This window comes from Sinocyclocheilus rhinocerous, unplaced genomic scaffold (assembly GCF_001515625.1).
Source record: "Sinocyclocheilus rhinocerous isolate Xijiao unplaced genomic scaffold, SAMN03320098_v1.1 scaffold819, whole genome shotgun sequence".
NCBI lineage: Eukaryota > Metazoa > Chordata > Actinopteri > Cypriniformes > Cyprinidae > Sinocyclocheilus > Sinocyclocheilus rhinocerous.
Window position 1 is genome coordinate 740,738 of NW_015665814.1, and position 17,664 is coordinate 758,401.

The 17,664-nt window shown below is 37.3% G+C and overlaps 1 protein-coding gene across 1 annotated transcript in view; it reads right to left on the reverse strand.

Moving 5' to 3' along the window:
• Positions 1 to 17,664, reverse strand: part of LOC107731508 (potassium channel subfamily K member 2-like) — a 61,881-nt gene that overhangs the window by 19,434 nt on the left and 24,783 nt on the right. Inside the window, exons 2-4 of the mRNA XM_016542610.1 lie at positions 15,729 to 16,039; positions 6,307 to 6,424; positions 1,600 to 1,760 (exon numbers count right to left, since the gene is read on the reverse strand). Of these exons, the coding sequence (XP_016398096.1) occupies positions 1,600 to 1,760; positions 6,307 to 6,424; positions 15,729 to 16,039 (590 nt within the window). The remainder of the gene's footprint in view (positions 1 to 1,599; positions 1,761 to 6,306; positions 6,425 to 15,728; positions 16,040 to 17,664) is intronic.

The following is a 17,664-nucleotide window of genomic DNA, read 5'->3' on the forward strand; positions in this document are numbered from 1 at the left end:
TGTCAAAACCACTAGATGTTTATAAATATAATTGTAAAAATGAGGCAGTATGAAATATTGAATACTAAGGACCCTCAGCATGCAGTGCCCTAAGTCAAATAAACATTTAATAGGTATTGCATTATGCTGTCAGGATGGGGGAGTTAGAGGGAGTAATTAAAATGTAATGTAATTAAATGAAAAGAAGACGAAATGGAATATTTGTGTTAAGAACACTCTAGTTATCATGTGTGATTAATTTTAAAGTGTGTTATTTTAAACTGGTATTTTAAAAAAGCAACAGCAGATTAAATTGTGGGACAGGTTTTGTCACATATCTCAATCAGCGATTTATATTTTATTTATATTTCTGATGGTTCTCATTCTCTGACTCACTCATTTTAATAGTTTAATATTCAGTAGTTATTGTGTTACATATTAAATGAAAAATCTATCAGCTATCTAGTTGAAGTGTCCACTTTGATAAATGTGACCTGTTTTAATGAAATGGCTTGTGAAGTCTCACAATCAGATATTTCAATTCCTCTATGGAGGATGTCACAACACAGACATTGATAGACACAGCCCATTTTCTCACCATATTCACGCAGTTAGAAAATCACAGATGTACTCACTATTATTACTGTGATCACAGGTGTATTCACTTTTCAGGGATGCACAATCCTGCTCCTGGAGATTTACTGTACCTACCTGCAGAGTTCAGTTCCAGTCCTGCGCCAGCACAGCTGTCTGGAATTAATCATGTGCTCATGAAGATCTCAGTTAGCTGGTTCATGTGTGGTTGATCAGGGTTGGAGCTGAACTTTGCAGGTAATCACGAATTGCTGCGTTTTTATTACGCTGCTTGAGGTACATATTGCGGCTGAGTGTCGCTAAAGGTTAATGCTCTATCGTGTTGGAATATATCCCCTACACCAAACCCAACCCTAAACCTACCCGATAGTGAAATGCAAAAATGATATAAAAATGCATTTGTTGGTGCAGCCGTGCTATTTTAACTTCCTTATGCGGATTTGAGCTGTTTTGTCGAACCGTAGTTTCACGGAGTTCGTGCAGGAGCTCTTCATCACTCAAGTGCAAGTGAGCTACCGATCAAACCTACTAAATTAGAAAACTCATGCACATGAAGCTGTATATGTGACGGCAACATTCAAAAGTATCAGTTTTCAAATCGCACAGGATGTTAAAATTGTTTTGAAGTCATAACAATATGCTGCAAGTAATTGTGTGAAAATTAGCCTTCATTAATCAAAACTCTGTACCTGTAAATCATACTTTGTGTAAAAAAGGCATAAAAGTTGTCAGAGTTTTACTGACTCTAGTGTTCATTTCAGCTGGAAACTACAGTGATTCGTACATATCGGTATGGTTTTTTTCAGTTCTGCAGACATGTATATAGAGGCACGTATTTCCAATGAGCCTAGTTTGTGTTTATAACAAGAGGAAATACTTTACTGGTCAACTTCACAATTAGGAATCATTTGTACTTATTTCTGACGTCAATTATATAATGTCTGATGTAAATTACATACATGTAAAAATGGTTTTGTACTGACTGAGCTAATACTTAATATCAATGTAAAAACTGCTTTAACTCACATCAATCATCCCCTCCACTTTAGCAATTGCCTTTCCGAAGATTGTTCCAAGCTGATCTCCCACTCCTGCCAGCAAGAACCCAAACAGAGGAATTCCCAACAGGGCATAGATAATACAGAAGATGCGTCCACCCTCTGTGTGAGGTGAGATATTCCCAAATCCTGGAGTGAATAAAGGAAAATAACAATAAGTACTCAAAAAGTATTTGAGAAATTACTTTTTCAAAATTGTACAAATTGTTGTCACCTCATGTGTGGTTGTCTTTAGTTTAACTCACACACACACACACACACACACGCACATACGCACACACGCAAACACACACACGCACACACGCACACAGACACAGACAGACAGACAAGCTGTTTACTACGATCATGTAACTTAATGAGACAAGGTGAGATGTGATGATTAAAAACTCAATTGGGCAATAAAAGAAGTGATGAAACACACAAAAAAATCTCCAAAACCTGAATGTTTTATACACCGCAATGGATTTAAGATAATAAATGGGTAAGATAAGTCTTTTTATTAAATTACATTTTATGTCCATCTTTATTAAAGTGGTGAAAAGCTGTGTAAATAATGATGCGACTGTACATTACACCTTAAATATCTGCCTTGACTGAACTTCGTCTAATCTCAAAGCAGTTTGTTAGGAACTTTTTAAGTAGCCATGTTATGAGCAGGATAATGGCAGAATAATTCAAGGTGATGCAAGACCCTCCATTTCATTTCGGGGTCTATTTTGCAATAACAACCTACTGGACGTACACTATCCGTTACTTAAATGTCAGTCATGTGCGAAAAATGCCATTTTACTTGTGATTGATTACAGCAGCATGAACACAGCAACTATGCAAGCACTCAGAGAATCTGCGTCTCACAAGTACATTGTGTTTTACAGACAACAGATTGTCATTCAGAAAATTCCAAAAGATTTTGAAACAACATCAAAGGATATTTAGAGATGACTGGCATGTATTGGATGATACTTCATCGAATATATTATAAGGGGACATAAATTGAAACATATGTTAATTAACAAACTGAAAATCACAAAAGGGGGTAATCCTGCCCAACTACTGGGATAAGATGACTCCCTACTTGAGGCAAGAAACACCCCGGGGGACAGTAAATATCTCAGCTGTCAACTGCCAATTTTGGGTAATGTAAAACACTAAACCAAATATTTATATTGCAGTTGTATTTATTTATTTTTACATTTAATAATACATCTGAATTACACTACATAATTCTATGAATTATTTAAATGTCTATATTTTAATTGAAGAGAATATCATAATAGCAATAGTTTATAATTAATATATTTGAATTATTAAATAATAACTAATTTAATTATAATATTTATTAAATTAAATAATAAAAACCCAGCAACAACGTGCTGTCAGGGTAATGTTCTGTTTTGGTTGAGTTTTCTGTGTTCTGTCCTGTTTTTCCTTCCTGAGTTTCCTTAGTTCCTAATTAGTTCACACATGTTCTGTTTCAGTTAAGCATACTCTGTGTATTTAAAGCTGCAGTCCGTAACTTTTGGCGCTCTAGCGGTTAATAAACAGAACTGCGTGCGTCTTGCGGAAGGACATTTTAGCCGGAGCTACTTCTCTCTGTTTATGTCTATGGCGAATCACGCAGGTACTGGGCTACTCCGCAGCGGTAACTACCCAAACCAGTCTAAAACAGTCCGAATATAAACACTTATTATAGGTGTACCGTAGTGATTCAGCACAAGCCAAAAACACGGTTTGGAAAATGGATTCATGGTGTAATCGCTTAATATATACATTTTGTAAATTTTGAACACAAAAAAGTTACGGACTGCAGCTTTAAGCTAGTTTCCTTAGTTCATTGTCTGAACTCATCAGTGCTTGTATGTGGATGTGGTTACGTTTCTCCTACGATCTCCTGGGAGTTCTTTGTGGATTTATTTAAAGGGTAGTCACCCTAGCGCCATTTTGGAGAGTATCCACTGAACGTAAACAGCGTATGCTGTTCTGTGGCAGCTGCGCCACGTGGATATGTTGTTTTCATTCAAATCAAAGCGTAAACAATGTAAACAATGTAAAATGCTGACACAAACAGCATACACTGTTTACGTTCAGTGGATACTCTCCAAAATGGCACCAGGGTGACGCAGAGGAGACGAATTGTGAATAAAGTCGTTATTTCTGTCTTCTTTGCATACAAAAATTATTCTCATAGCTTCGTAAAATTACGGTTGAACCCCTGATGTCACATAGATTATTTTACCGATCTCCTTGCTATGTTTTTGGATGTTGATTGTGTTAATTACATTGCTGTCTATGGGAGGGTCAGAGAGCTCTCAGAACTCATCAAAAATATCTTAATTTGTGTTCCGAAGATGACCGAAGGTCTTACGGGTTGGGAACGACACGAGGGTGAGTAATTAATGACAGAATTTTCATTTTTGGGCGAACTATCCCTTTAAGACTGTGTTTGTTATTTTACTCCATCGCTGTGTGCTTTACTACAGCCACCGTACTTGGCAACAGAATATTTTCAAGAACTCAAATATGATATGATGATAGGGGAAAAAAAAAAAATAGGTAGGAATACATAAGTGGATGTGGGCTCTCAAGAGCATGAGCTGAGGAGTCTTCCTATGACACTTGGTTCATGAAATACAGCCAAAAATTCGAACATTTCAGTCCAGTTCATGGACCTTTTATAGTGTGCAATTTTCAGAATGTTACAATTTATTCTTTCAAAACCTATAAGTATAAGACTAAATCAAACATTGCTGGCTTGTGGTTATGAGTTCCAGACAGAGGTGTCACTATGTTTTTGCTCACTTTGTCCTTATTGTAAATGTTCATAAGTAAGATACTGTAAATATGATCAGTTTCCAGCTGTCCCCTGCATGAGCGGAAATGTCACACCCCTGGACTGCTTTTGTTGTTTTCATTCCTCATGTGTTCTGTGACCTAGTTTTTCCCCATGTCTGATTATGTTAGTCAGTACACCTGTGTCTTCATTAGTTGACTTCATTAGCTCCTCACCTGTCTGTCCCTCATTAGCACCCCTACTTTAGTCCCAGTCTGTCCTGTGTTCCCCGGTCCGGTCTACTTCGTCCCTACGTGTGCTCCTGCCTGTTCTGTCCTGGATTTACCCTTGTGTGGATTTATTAAAGACTGTTTGCATTCATCTTCATCTTCTTCATGCGTTTATCTCACTGTAGTGTGACAGGTAACCTAACCTGTGCGACTGGGGAAAATTCAGCCAAAAGCCCTATTCGGACGGGAACATTAGAGAAATTTGTGTTTCACAGACCCACTTTGTGATTTTAATCCCATACAAATTTGCCAAGTCTGTGTTTTTCTCACACAACCTCTGTAAAAATTCCAGAGCCGAATTACCTACTGTTTTTCGGCAAAAACTCAATGGTCTTCTGAGAAATCGAATCCCGTCCGAATGCAAATGTCTGTGATTGCTGATATTGTATTATGCCAGTGCTTCTCCTCGTGTGTTTTTTGGCCTACCTGAGCTACCATTTGCGCACCAGTCTTCCACATGCTGCACCTTTCACTATGGATGGTATCCGACGAAAAAATTCAATTAGAAAATTAATAAGGAGAGATAAAAATCACGGAAAATGCTAAGACGGGTCATTTTAACATCAGCGTCAGGTAAGATACTTGTCTAGATTTTACTGCTCACTTACATGGGTTTATTTTTATCGGCCACTTCAATAAATTAATGTGAAGTCTATTTAAATTAAGTTTTTGTAATAAACTAAATTATATTAATACATATTTCATTAGACATATACGCCGTATGTGACGCATGCAACCACATCACATCTAGAAAACACACCCACCTCTGTAATAAACACGGAGATGTTAGTCCCATCCAAATTGGTACATGAAATTGCAGACGTCAGATTATTTACTTTTTACTTTTAGTCATTTAGCAGACGCTTTTATCCAAAGCGACTTACAAATAAGAAAAAGTAATTAAAACTAAAAGCTAAAACTCTATAAATACTATATATATATACACACATTTAAGAAAATAAAAGAAATTAAATACAAATTACAAATGCATACAACAACATTTCAAAACTAAAACATTAAAAAAAAAAAAAATTTAATGAAAAAATAAATTATAATTGATTATAAGAATTGAAACTATTTGAATAGTGCTAAAGAAGATCATCATATAACATCAGGCACAAAAACACACTAATCTCGTCACTAAAAGCACTTGAAGAAGAAGAGAAAGATGCAACAAGGACTAAAGAGGTCCAGAGGATAACAGCATTCTTTTCCAAGAAAGGTGAGTGCTTTATGCTATATAAAGTGCATGTTTAATTGCCTTGCATGCGCTAAGCAATCTGTTAGCTGCTCTTCCGCTGTGGGCAACAAACATTCAATTTCTCTGACATAAATTTAAGATTTTTAACTGTTAATGCTTTTGAGCAGACTCAGCTCCATCTGTCAGCTTACATCCACTGCTTGACATCTTAAAAAAAAAACTCAAACTGACTTCAGATTGCAGCCTTTTGGTTTACTCCGGCAGTTTTAACATACATGTTGAGAACAATCACTGTTCTTATGAGCCTTAAACAGAAACAATGGATAAAGTCAAAAAAGATGCTGCTGCTGCCCAAGTAGTAGATAGTGTGATGGCTCACGTACTGCATGTATGCTTGTGTGTGTCCTTTACTACCTATGGTTGTAATAACTGTTCCAGCGAAGAAGAAGGAGTTGCTGAGATCCCATAAACTGCTCTGATTGGATGAGTTTCCTGAAGGGTTCACTCCTGTTCGTAATGCTGACACCACTTGCTGTGATAAGAGAAAAAGGTTTCTATTATTACACATATTCCAAAAATATCCATATGTTCACACACATTTCAAAGTAAAACTGTTTCTGCCTCAGTGTATGACATATTAAAATATTTAATGATTAACAGACTAGTAGCATCAATTGAAATTACAAAAATAATGACCGTTTCTAAGCAGATTTAAAAAAACAAACCTCCCTATCTGTCATTGGTTGGCCAGACTGGTAGTCCCACCCCTTATATCATGCAACTGACTGAGCAGGAAGTTTATATGTTGAACCTCTCAAACAAACAGAGAGCAATGTTTTGAAATTGCCACAGATCCACAAACTTCACATGTCACATTTTCAGGAAGTTAAATGCAGTACTGTATTTCAACAAATATATAAAGTAAAATTCACATATTCTTACATTAAAAAAAATCCCTTTCACAGTTGCATGAAAAAAAAAAAAATTTGGTGAATGTGATTATTTCTTCATTTTTTGTGATAAAATGACTGCGAGAAATAAGATTTGATCTGTAGAACACATGTCTGGAGCTTCAGCATGTCCACACATTTAAAGTGCAAACATTTTTTTCTAAATAAAATGGTTGTGACCCATAACAAGTTGTCTGCATAAAATATCAAAATATTCCACTAATATGCACACTTCTGCCATGTGTGAGACATGCATTTTACCCCATCAATATTCAGGTCTCTATTCTATACATATTTACACTTATCTCCTGTAATCAGCCTGCATCGATCACTCCACCAGCACCATGGAAAGTAAAACCTCTTCCAGTCTATGCTAGCTTATGTGAAAAAAAAAAACCTAAGTATACTTTTGTGATTGAGCCGTTAGGTGCACTGCTGGATGATGGAGGTGATCAGGGCCATGGACAGCTCCACTGTGACACATGTGATCTATTATCTGAATGGCAAAGAGCCTCAGGTGTGCTGTTTGAAGTAGCAATCAGTAGCACACTTAAGCAAGGACTGAAACGTCTGTGAGGTGTGTGTGTGTGTGTGTGTGACTAGAACACAAACAGATCTGTGAGCTTTCTTAAGCCATGTCCACACGTACACGGGTATTTTTATAAACGGATGAGTTTTTCCTCCTGTTTTAAAAAAAATCTCCGTCCACATGAAAACGCAAATGCATGTTATGAAGCACTGTCAAGAGCATACCAATCCAACAGGTGGCGATATAATCTCAACCGTAAAGCCATGTTGGCCAATCAGAAGCCTGAAAAAGTCTCCAGTAGGCGGAAATAACAGCGCAGGCGCCGACATCACAAGCCAAAAACTCCGGTTTCGCTGTCTACACGATAACACTGCAACCAGAGTTTTTTTAAAATCTTCACCCAGGCAGGCGTTTTCAAAAATGTTCGGTTTCAGTGAACTGGTGCTGTGTTTGCGTGTGGACGAACGGTTAAACTGCGTAGAAAACGCTGCAGTTTTAAAAATAACCGCGTTCGTGTGGACAGGGCCTTAGACTCAACAAAGGGAAAGAAAATTTAAACCCAAGCGCTGTATAAAGGAAATATCTAAAGACATAAATGACTTAGCTTATCTTCTTTTCATTGCACGCTGATGTCTGAAGTCCAATGAAAATAGCTACAAACAAAGCCACAGTAGAATTACCTGTTGCATCTGTCTGAGCAACAATTAACTAAATATTTTTTTATTTTAGCACACAAATATTCATATTATACTAACCACCCACAGACTGGTTTAAGCAAGTGCAATCACCACTGAAATGGTACTGCTGCATCCTCTAAAATACTGTACTCAGAATCGACCTACAAGAACCGCGCCATGCAAATTACATTCAGCACAGACGTTGTGGGTGTTAATGCATTACCATACATGGACAGTTTCTTTATTGAATCTAGTAACCTGTCTCTCTGCATCAAAGAGGGAAAGGCCAATACAATGTCACATAAAGTGCCACTCTGATGAAGATAATGTGGGCAAAGGTAAAAAGCGAGGACGAGGGACCTGTTCTTAGGAGCAACTGTGGAAGCAACCACACATTTCCAGTAATTGTTGTTATGTCCCTGAATGTGATTGTTGTAGGCATGTGAAGATATGAAATATTTCATAACATATTTGCTGTTTTTATCTTGGTGTCTTTTCTGATCATTACAAAAAGAAATTGAAAAACAGGTTGCAAATTTCAGAGTTGTCCTCTTAAAAAAGGTTTAATAACTGTTTTTTACTGGCACTATACACTCTCTGAATGCAGAGAATGGAATGCAGAGGAACTTCTGAGTTATAGCAGCAAGATGAGATATTTCTTCAGCATGCAAATACCACCACTGCATCTAGATGCGGTGCATGCATTTGACTCATTTTATTGGTGGCACAGAAAGGTATAGCTTCCGCCTTTGTCTTCAGGGCGCTGCTGCCTTCACCCTTCTCTTTCCTCTGTTGCCTTGTGGAGGTGATTTTCTTGAGCAGGGTGGCCAAGCTTTGGCACTGCCTTTCAGAGGAGGATAGGCTGTGCTGGTTTGCTCTGCATGGACAGCTCTCTCACTCAGTGTTGTCATCTTTGTCAATTTTGAGGCTTCCTCAATTCAGCAGTTGACCGTGGCCTCAAAGTCATCGGAAAAGCACTGTCTTCATTTTCATGTCAAGAATGTCTGAGAGCATGGTACCTAGCAACGGCATCATGCTGACAGTCTTACTCTGCTCTCTGAAGCCATGCATCTGTAAAAGATTATTTCAAGGATTTTTTGGTGATTTTGTTGATGTCCCTCCTGTAACATGTTACTGTCTCCAAGTCAATTGGACTGAAGTTTTCAATCTTTGAGGTAGTGAATTATGAACCTTATGCATTGATCAATGCCTTCACTGCTGGTCCATAGGTCAGTGGTTGCTGCATACCATTTTCCTTAGGCCACAGGCCTTTAGAATTTTAGACCGTTATGTTTGGGTAACTGTCTTTGACTACTTCTGTGTGGGAAATTTGAATAGTGGAACTGTAGTTTTCAACGGTTTTCTCAAATCCTGATTTTGCTACTGTGTGAATGGGTATCATGTCCTTAGCAATGCAATTTGCTATGGTCTGACTGATTTCTTCGACTCAGATTAGGGTTCATATGCAGCCTGATGCTGGAATGCTTCTTTAATCATTGGCTGATCACGGACTTCAGCCAAAGATGAACCAGCACTAAATGCATGGCCACTCTGTAAAACAGGACAAAATAGAAATGGTCAAGTCAAGTCACCTTTATTTATATAGCGCTTTTAACAATACAGATTGTGTCAAAGCAACTGTACAGCATTAATTAGGAAAATATTGTCTCAATAATGCAAAAGGACAATAGTAAACACTCAATTTTCAGTTAAAGGCAGTTCATCATTGAATTCAGTGATGTCATCATCAGTTCAGTTTAAATAGTATCTTTGCAATAATTTGCAATCAAGTCAACGATATCGCTGGAAATGATATCGTTGACTTGATTGCACAGATACAATTTAAACTGAACTGAGCTGGATGATGACATCACAAATGTCTGTGATTGTTAGTAAGTGTAAGTGATCGCGACTCTTCAGCTCCACCCACGGCTCGCCTCCAGGAGCTTGGCTGTTTTCGGAGAGAATCGCAAGCTGTATCTTTCTTTTATAAATCTGATAAAACTGAAGACTCTTCGGAGATGTGAATGATGCAATACTACACTATAGGTATTCAAGATTAACATGAGATTGGTCAAAACTGTGTGTTATGTCCCCTTTAACCTAGTCAAGTTGACTTTATTTTTATATAGCCTCAGACGTCACGCCCTTGGACCGTTGGCTGAACGTCTGATGCATATGGCACACAAAAGGTCATGAACGCATGAATTAACATTTCTGCATTTGACATTGAGAGCATAGGTCGTAATTTAGATATATTTTTGAAATGGAAAAATGCAGTTTTACAAATGCTAGAAACGTGGCTTTCAAAGGAAAGATTGTTATCATATAGCACACCTAGATTCCTAACCGATGACGAAGAATTGACAGAGCAGCCAACAAGTGTTAGACAGTGTTCTAGGTTATTACGTGCAGAGTTTTTTGGTCCTATAATTAACACCTGTTTTTTTAGAATTTAGCAGTAAGAAATTACTCATCATCCAGTTTTTTATATCGACTATGCATTCCATTCGTTTTTCCAATTGGTATGGGTTACGTCCCCTAATGGTGTGGCGGTCTAGGGGAATAGGGGAACGCACATAAAGGCCACTCAGACAAACACCCCTACTATTGACACACAAATGAGGAACGCAGGGAATGACCGAAGCCAACAAAACTAAGTTTCACAACAAATAAAGGTGGGTCGCTTTTTTAACAGGTTAGAAGAATTTACAACCCAGCATGTAAAAGCTAAGTGCAAATCGTACAATAACCCATGAGCCTATTTACAGGGATGGGCAGTATTTATGATACATGTATTTCAAATACAAAATAGTATTTTGTAATTTTTATTTGATAGGGTTGATGAAAATGGCTTCGTATTTTGTCAAAATACTTTATAGTGTTTTGTATTTTTAAAATACTGTAAAATACTTTGTAAGAAGTATGATGACATCATAAAAATGTGGCCTCTGATGGGTGCCTACTCAATAGGCTAGTTTGCCCAGACTTGTTGAGATCAGAACAGAAAATTGATGCATATGGAAGAAGTTGGTCAAGGTAAGAAACGTGCAGGCTGTCAGCTTTCCATCAATTTTTTTGCATAAGTTGCTATAATTTTTAACAGTTCATGTTAAGTTTGTTCGTTTTAGTAGCCTAGGCTAAATAGTTTACCAATTTACATAATGTTCTTGAAAACCATTATACCGAGCAGCAGCCCCACAATTAACGTTAGCTTGTTACTTTCAGCCTGTTAAGTTCGTCGGTTGTACACAAAAATAATACAGCGTTTCAGTGTTGTACAACATTACATTTTAATGCCACGATATTGGTGTAATGGTCTATAGCTCGGCAGCGGTTTTGGCATAGAGTCTATTTTTTGCTGTGCTGCTCAGCAGCTCGAGCTTAAAGCACCAGTACAAGGTTGAAGGACAATTTGACAAAAAAAATTGAAGTTGACAAAAGTATATATTGCACAGAATAAGCATATACTCGTAAAATCCTTTAGGAGATCTCAATTGCAGTCAGTTTCGTTCCTTTGCTAGATCTCAATGAGCGCATTTACATGCACGTTCTTAAGGCGATTACGCTTAAGCCGAAAACGCACTTGGTAATATAAACGCGGTAACCCGTTTTCTTTTATCGGAATAAGGTCATAAACTTCGTAAGCATAAACCGGTCGCAACAGGTAGTTTTTTGCCTCTTACTCCGATTTCGCACGGCATGTAAACGCAATAACCCGCTTTCTGTCGGCTTATTGAAGTGCGCATGTGTGATACGTGACAGGAACGCATGGTTAGTGCAGATTTAAGCGCATCTAGACCGAGCAAACGTCTTGCAGTAAAGAAAGAAATATATCACAAAAGCAGACTTTTTCATGACTCAGAAAATGATAAAAATGTGTTCTCATCTCGTGCAGCAGAAGTAGAAGTGGTTCAGTCACAATGCTGCGTTTATAACTGCATGAGAGGATAATATATGAGCTGTAAGTTTAGGAGCTGTAAGTTTCCCGACATGTTGCAAGCTTAATTTAACATCACAACTGACAAATGTATGGAATACTCCGAGTCAGATACGCAAATGATTATATTTTGACGTCACTACAGGGAAATAACCTGATTTATTATTGAAGTCATGTAAACGCAGCTTACTTGCACACCAGTAACCTTACAACGCATGTAAGCGTGCTCACTGACTGTCAAAAAGAGGGATTTGACATCTTTGGAGCAGTATCCCCAAGCACCTTTTTTGTGAGGTTTAACATGATCATCCCATCCTCAGCTCCAGAAGAGCGTTTATTGTCCTTAGCTGGACTGATCAACCGGCCCCATCGACGATGCCTAAATGCTACACTTTTTGAAAAACTTGTTGTGCTTAAAGGCATCAGTAGCTAAAGAGACCTCTGCAATGTAGTCCACAGGCTACACACACACTCATTCAATACACTCCCTAACACACACACAAAAAAAAAAACACCCACATTCACTTGACTGTTTCTGTTAGAACGTTTCAAATGTTTTGGAATACCTGCTCTGTAGTATTCTCTTTTGGATTATAAGTAAATGTTCTTACTACACTATTAATGTGTATATGTCCTCTATACTTCTATGGCTCTCAATAGATTCAGTGGTTGGAGTTGGGTTAATACTCCTTGACAAGTTCTGTTGCTACATTCTGATTACGTTTCTGGCTACATTTAAAAACAAAAACAAAGCATATTGATCATTTAATAATTGTTGAAAAGCTAAAATGTTTGTTTTCAACTTCCAAATAGATGTCAATGATTGATAAATAAATGTTTGATTGCTGAATATTGTACCCTAATTGAAGTAGCTGTTTAGTAGGATCATGATTTTGCATACCGGACACATAATATATTATAATATTTATGATTAACATTCAAATGATTAATTAGTTAGAAACTTTTTGCTATGAATTCAGGTGCCATCAGTGGTCTTCTTATGAATGACTTGTTTGTCATTAAATCAGTGTTGCTGATGCAAAGTAGGCCCTTCGTTACCAAACAACAAGTAACTAAATTAGGATACAATTAGGAGTCATTCGCAAACTGTAAAACATTAAACTGTTGGTTACTTTAAAACTAACCGTCATCTGGGATATGTGAATATTTGATCTGTTAACTGATTGCATAGGTCAGATTTATTGCATGACTCGGGCAGAGAAAAGCTGTTGTTATCAAACATTGTGATCGTAATCTGACTCATCTGAGTCAGTGCAATGGTGAAGGGATAGATCAAATAGGCCAAGTGATGGAAGGTTTGCGAAGAAATTTCAGGCTCCCTTGTAAAAGTATTTTTTTGTATTTTTAAAATACAAAAATACAGTAGTTTATTTTGATACATGGTGTGGCTGCTGTATTTTGTAGTTTATTTTGATACACTTAAAATGAAGGTATTTGGTATTTTATTTTAAAATACATTTTGATGTATCTTTGCCCAACCCTGCCTATTTACAACTATACATAAGAAACTATACTTAATCAAAACAACAAAGGAAAAACCAACCACAGAGAGAAAGCGGTGCTAAATTAAAGAAAATAACAAAACATAAGGTGCTAACTTATACACTTCTCTCTGTCCGGACTGAAAACAAAAAGAAAAGAAACACGAGTCTTCGGCATCACGCACCCTAATTAACCTACACTGCCCTAAAACAAAAGGTACATAAAGTGGCACACGCTCCTAATCTGGTGTGTTTAACAAAGGCAAACCTGCGTGTTGTAATATGTCATGTGACGTACTTTCCTCTCTCTTCTCTCCGGGAGGGTGTAACAGATCAGGGAAGGCGTCCCCTGACTAAACAACAGTTAGGAGCAAACTACACACACAATCGTAAGAGTAACATACAGAGAGAGAGATTTTTTACTGACATTACTTAATTACAGATTATTACCCAAATAATTGTTTTTTTTATCAGTACAACAACAGTATTGTATTGCATTTTTTCATGGATAGTATAGATATAATATAGCATTACCTACATATTTAAAAAAACAGTTCATTCACTGTCATGTACAATTGTGTTGTGTTCTATCTTGAACTTGATATCATTACTCTGCCACAATTAATTACACAACTTAGTATTAGCTGATTAACAGTATTTTTAATGCAAAATGCAAACTTTAGCACAGTTAGTTGAGTTTTAGCCATCTTCAACTGCTGTACATACAATCAAGCTGCAGATTACATGCACATTTCACTTTATTTTGGCGTCTTAGTTGTCACTCAGTGAATTGTTTCTAAGAGCCACATCTATTTGGCATTCAAAAACATGGAAAACAGAAGTACAGCATCATAACTTACCTTTATCTTCCTGATTTGTACTGGATGATTGTTGTGAAGACCGTCCTTCGGATGAGACGTTAAACCGAATTCCTGACTCTCTGTGATCACCAAAAAACCCCATGCCACTTCTCGTAAAGAGTAGGGGTATAACCACAGTGTCCTGGCCAAATTCCCTCCACTGGCCCATGTCAATCATGGCCTCCTAATAATCCCCATGCATTGAATTGGCTCTATCTCGGTCACGATTCACTGCTGGAAGGAATGCAGGAGACGCGGAGAAGCGTTAAACAGTCCTTTAATGAACAAACACGGGGAAACTCCACACCAGGACCGAGGAATGACACACGAACATAACCTGTAGACCCGACAAACACAGAACGCAAGGGCATAGACTTAAATACAGGGGAAGATTGGAGAAACACAGGTGCAGGGGATCATAATCAAACTAATCAGACTGAACGAGGACAGGAACATGACCAAATAAGGGAAAACAGGAACAGAAACGGGCAAAACAATCTTCCTCCTCTCCACCTGTAGCTGGTGTGTGGTGAGTGCATTGGCGCCGTCGTACTGTAGCTGGTGTTGCATCATTCAGGTGGATGCTGCACACTGGTGGTGGTTGAGGAAAGACTCCCTCTTATGATTGTAAAGTGCATTTTATTTAATTTCAAGTCTAGCAAAACATTTTGAAGTAATCCTTTGTTTCAGTGCCAGGAATTTTCTTCAACCAACAATCCATTTGCATTTATTTGGAATCCAAAATATTTCCAAATCTCCAACTTTACCATTTTAGAAGGGGGAAAAAAGCTTCAGCTGTGTTCCTCCTTCCACTATACTTCTCCATGTGGGCACACGTGTTGTTTTTAAAATTTCTCCTCCCATCAAAATATCAGCTCTTATTTTAATCAACAAAGCTTCATTCACACACTTGTAGTATTGACAGTTTCCTTGATTGTAATGAAAGCAATTTAGTATGATTGATCCTGAGACTGGTTTGACAGGAGGCAAAATTTTAATGTTTGGGTCTATAACAGAAGGCAAAGCTTCTCCAGTGAAAAAGTGTTTTCTTTCTTTCTTTCTTTCTTTCTTTCACAACATAAGTTGTCAAAAACTGAACAGGGCTGCGTTTCTCGTAAACCTTTGGTTTATGATGCTTTTGGGAAACGCAGCCCAGGATCAGACAGGCCAGTAAATGTTATTTTCATCAACAAAAATAAATCAAATGTTCTTATTTTAAAGATGAAAATAATCAGCAAAATGAGCCATTTATCTGTCCCAAATGTCAGTATAACCTGACATTTGGGACAGATAAATAAGAAACCTAAAATGTGTAACCCAAGTAGCCCAACATGTGTTTTGTTCAATATTTGGTTTGTGTGCATGTCAGCTGTTTCACCTTCACTAAGTTCTCCAGGTCTGATGAGTTGACACATGGATGCTGCTCAAGGAATTCCAGTTTTTCCACCAGGATGGCCAGTTTCTGGGACGTCTCATGAGGCTGCTCCAGCTCTTTAAACACAGTTGCTCCGACAATCAAGTACAGTACCACCAGCAGGAAGACGCTCAGCACTGTTTTCCAGCGCATAACAGTCACACGAGGCTCAAAGTCATCTGGAGACTTCAGCAGCACAGGCTGAGCTGAGAACGACAGGCGTGGTTTGGAGTTGTGAATGGCTGTTTTAGGATCAAGGAGGTCAGGAGCAGCCACTAACAAACAGAACAAAGAAAGAAAGAAAGAAAAGCATAATATAAGATTATACCCACATTCACATCAGTAGTCCAGCAGTAATTTACTGATAAATGGAATTTGTATGTGTGCTCTTATTTCAAGTCATTGCACAGAATAAATCTGTAATGTCAAGCTGAATGAATGCGCTACCTGCATTGCTTACATTTGACTGTGTTAAACAAATTTAATTAATCGTGACCTTTACTTTATGCGTTCATAAAACACTTGTACCCAAAGCATCTTATACTGCATTCATAGTACAGTTCATGCATTTTCTAGACTCAAACCTATGGCCTTGGCAGTGATACTTCTACTACAGGAACACTTGTTTGAGCTTCAGAAACACTACTCTTCCATATGAAAACGATATAATAATAAAATAACTAAAAAAGTAAAAAAGTATTTGTTAACCCTAAAAAGGGCAAAACCATAAAGAGACAACAGAAAATTAATTTACTGCTATTTTCCATCTTATTGGGACTCAAATAATAAAATTTCATGTTGGATTTTGGACTCATGAAAAATAATCACGTTGTTTGTATTTGCCAAAACTGATTTACTGAAGTCAAAACACAGACGGAATTGGTCTTAGCGTGAGCGCCGCTTGCTGTGAGGTGGAAGCGGACGAGCTGACAGGATTCTGCAGTAGGGCTGTCAAAATGGCTGAAAATCTAAATTCGAATTTTGTACTTAAATATTCTAATTATATTCAAATTTGAAAGGCATAATTTCAGTTAGGGGGAAAAAGCTTTTGGCTTCTCTCCTGAGGCCACAAGAGGGCGCATTGAGCAAAATATTACTAATGCACGTTTCTTCAAAACAATAAAATAACACGACTATCTTTGAAAAAAGTGCATAATGTTTAAATTAATGTTTATAAACTATATATAATTAAGTTTCTTAAACAATTAGAAACAAAACAGCATCATGTATGTATGTATAGTTTAATACAAAGGACCGAAAACCAATCACAAAGAGTACTTTCTTCATTTAAAAACATGAGATGCAGTGGGATGGGGAAAACCGCCAGAGACAACAGAAAATTAATTTACTGCTATTTTCCATCTTATTGGGACTCAAATAATAAAATTTCATGTTGGATTTTGGACTCATGAAAAATAATCACGTTGTTTGTATTTGCCAAAACTGATTTACTGAAGTCAAAACACAGACGGAATTGGTCTTAGCGTGAGCGCCGCTTGCTGTGAGGTGGAAGCGGACGAGCTGACAGGATTCTGCAGTAGGGCTGTCAAAATGGCTGAAAATCTAAATTCGAATTTTGTACTTAAATATTCTAATTATATTCAAATTTGAAAGGCATAATTTCAGTTAGGGGGAAAAAGCTTTTGGCTTCTCTCCTGAGGCCACAAGAGGGCGCATTGAGCAAAATATTACTAATGCACGTTTCTTCAAAACAATAAAATAACACGACTATCTTTGAAAAAAGTGCATAATGTTTAAATTAATGTTTATAAACTATATATAATTAAGTTTCTTAAACAATTAGAAACAAAACAGCATCATGTATGTATGTATAGTTTAATTCAAAGGGCCGAAAGCCAATCACACAGAGTACATTTTTCATTTAAAAACATGAGATGCA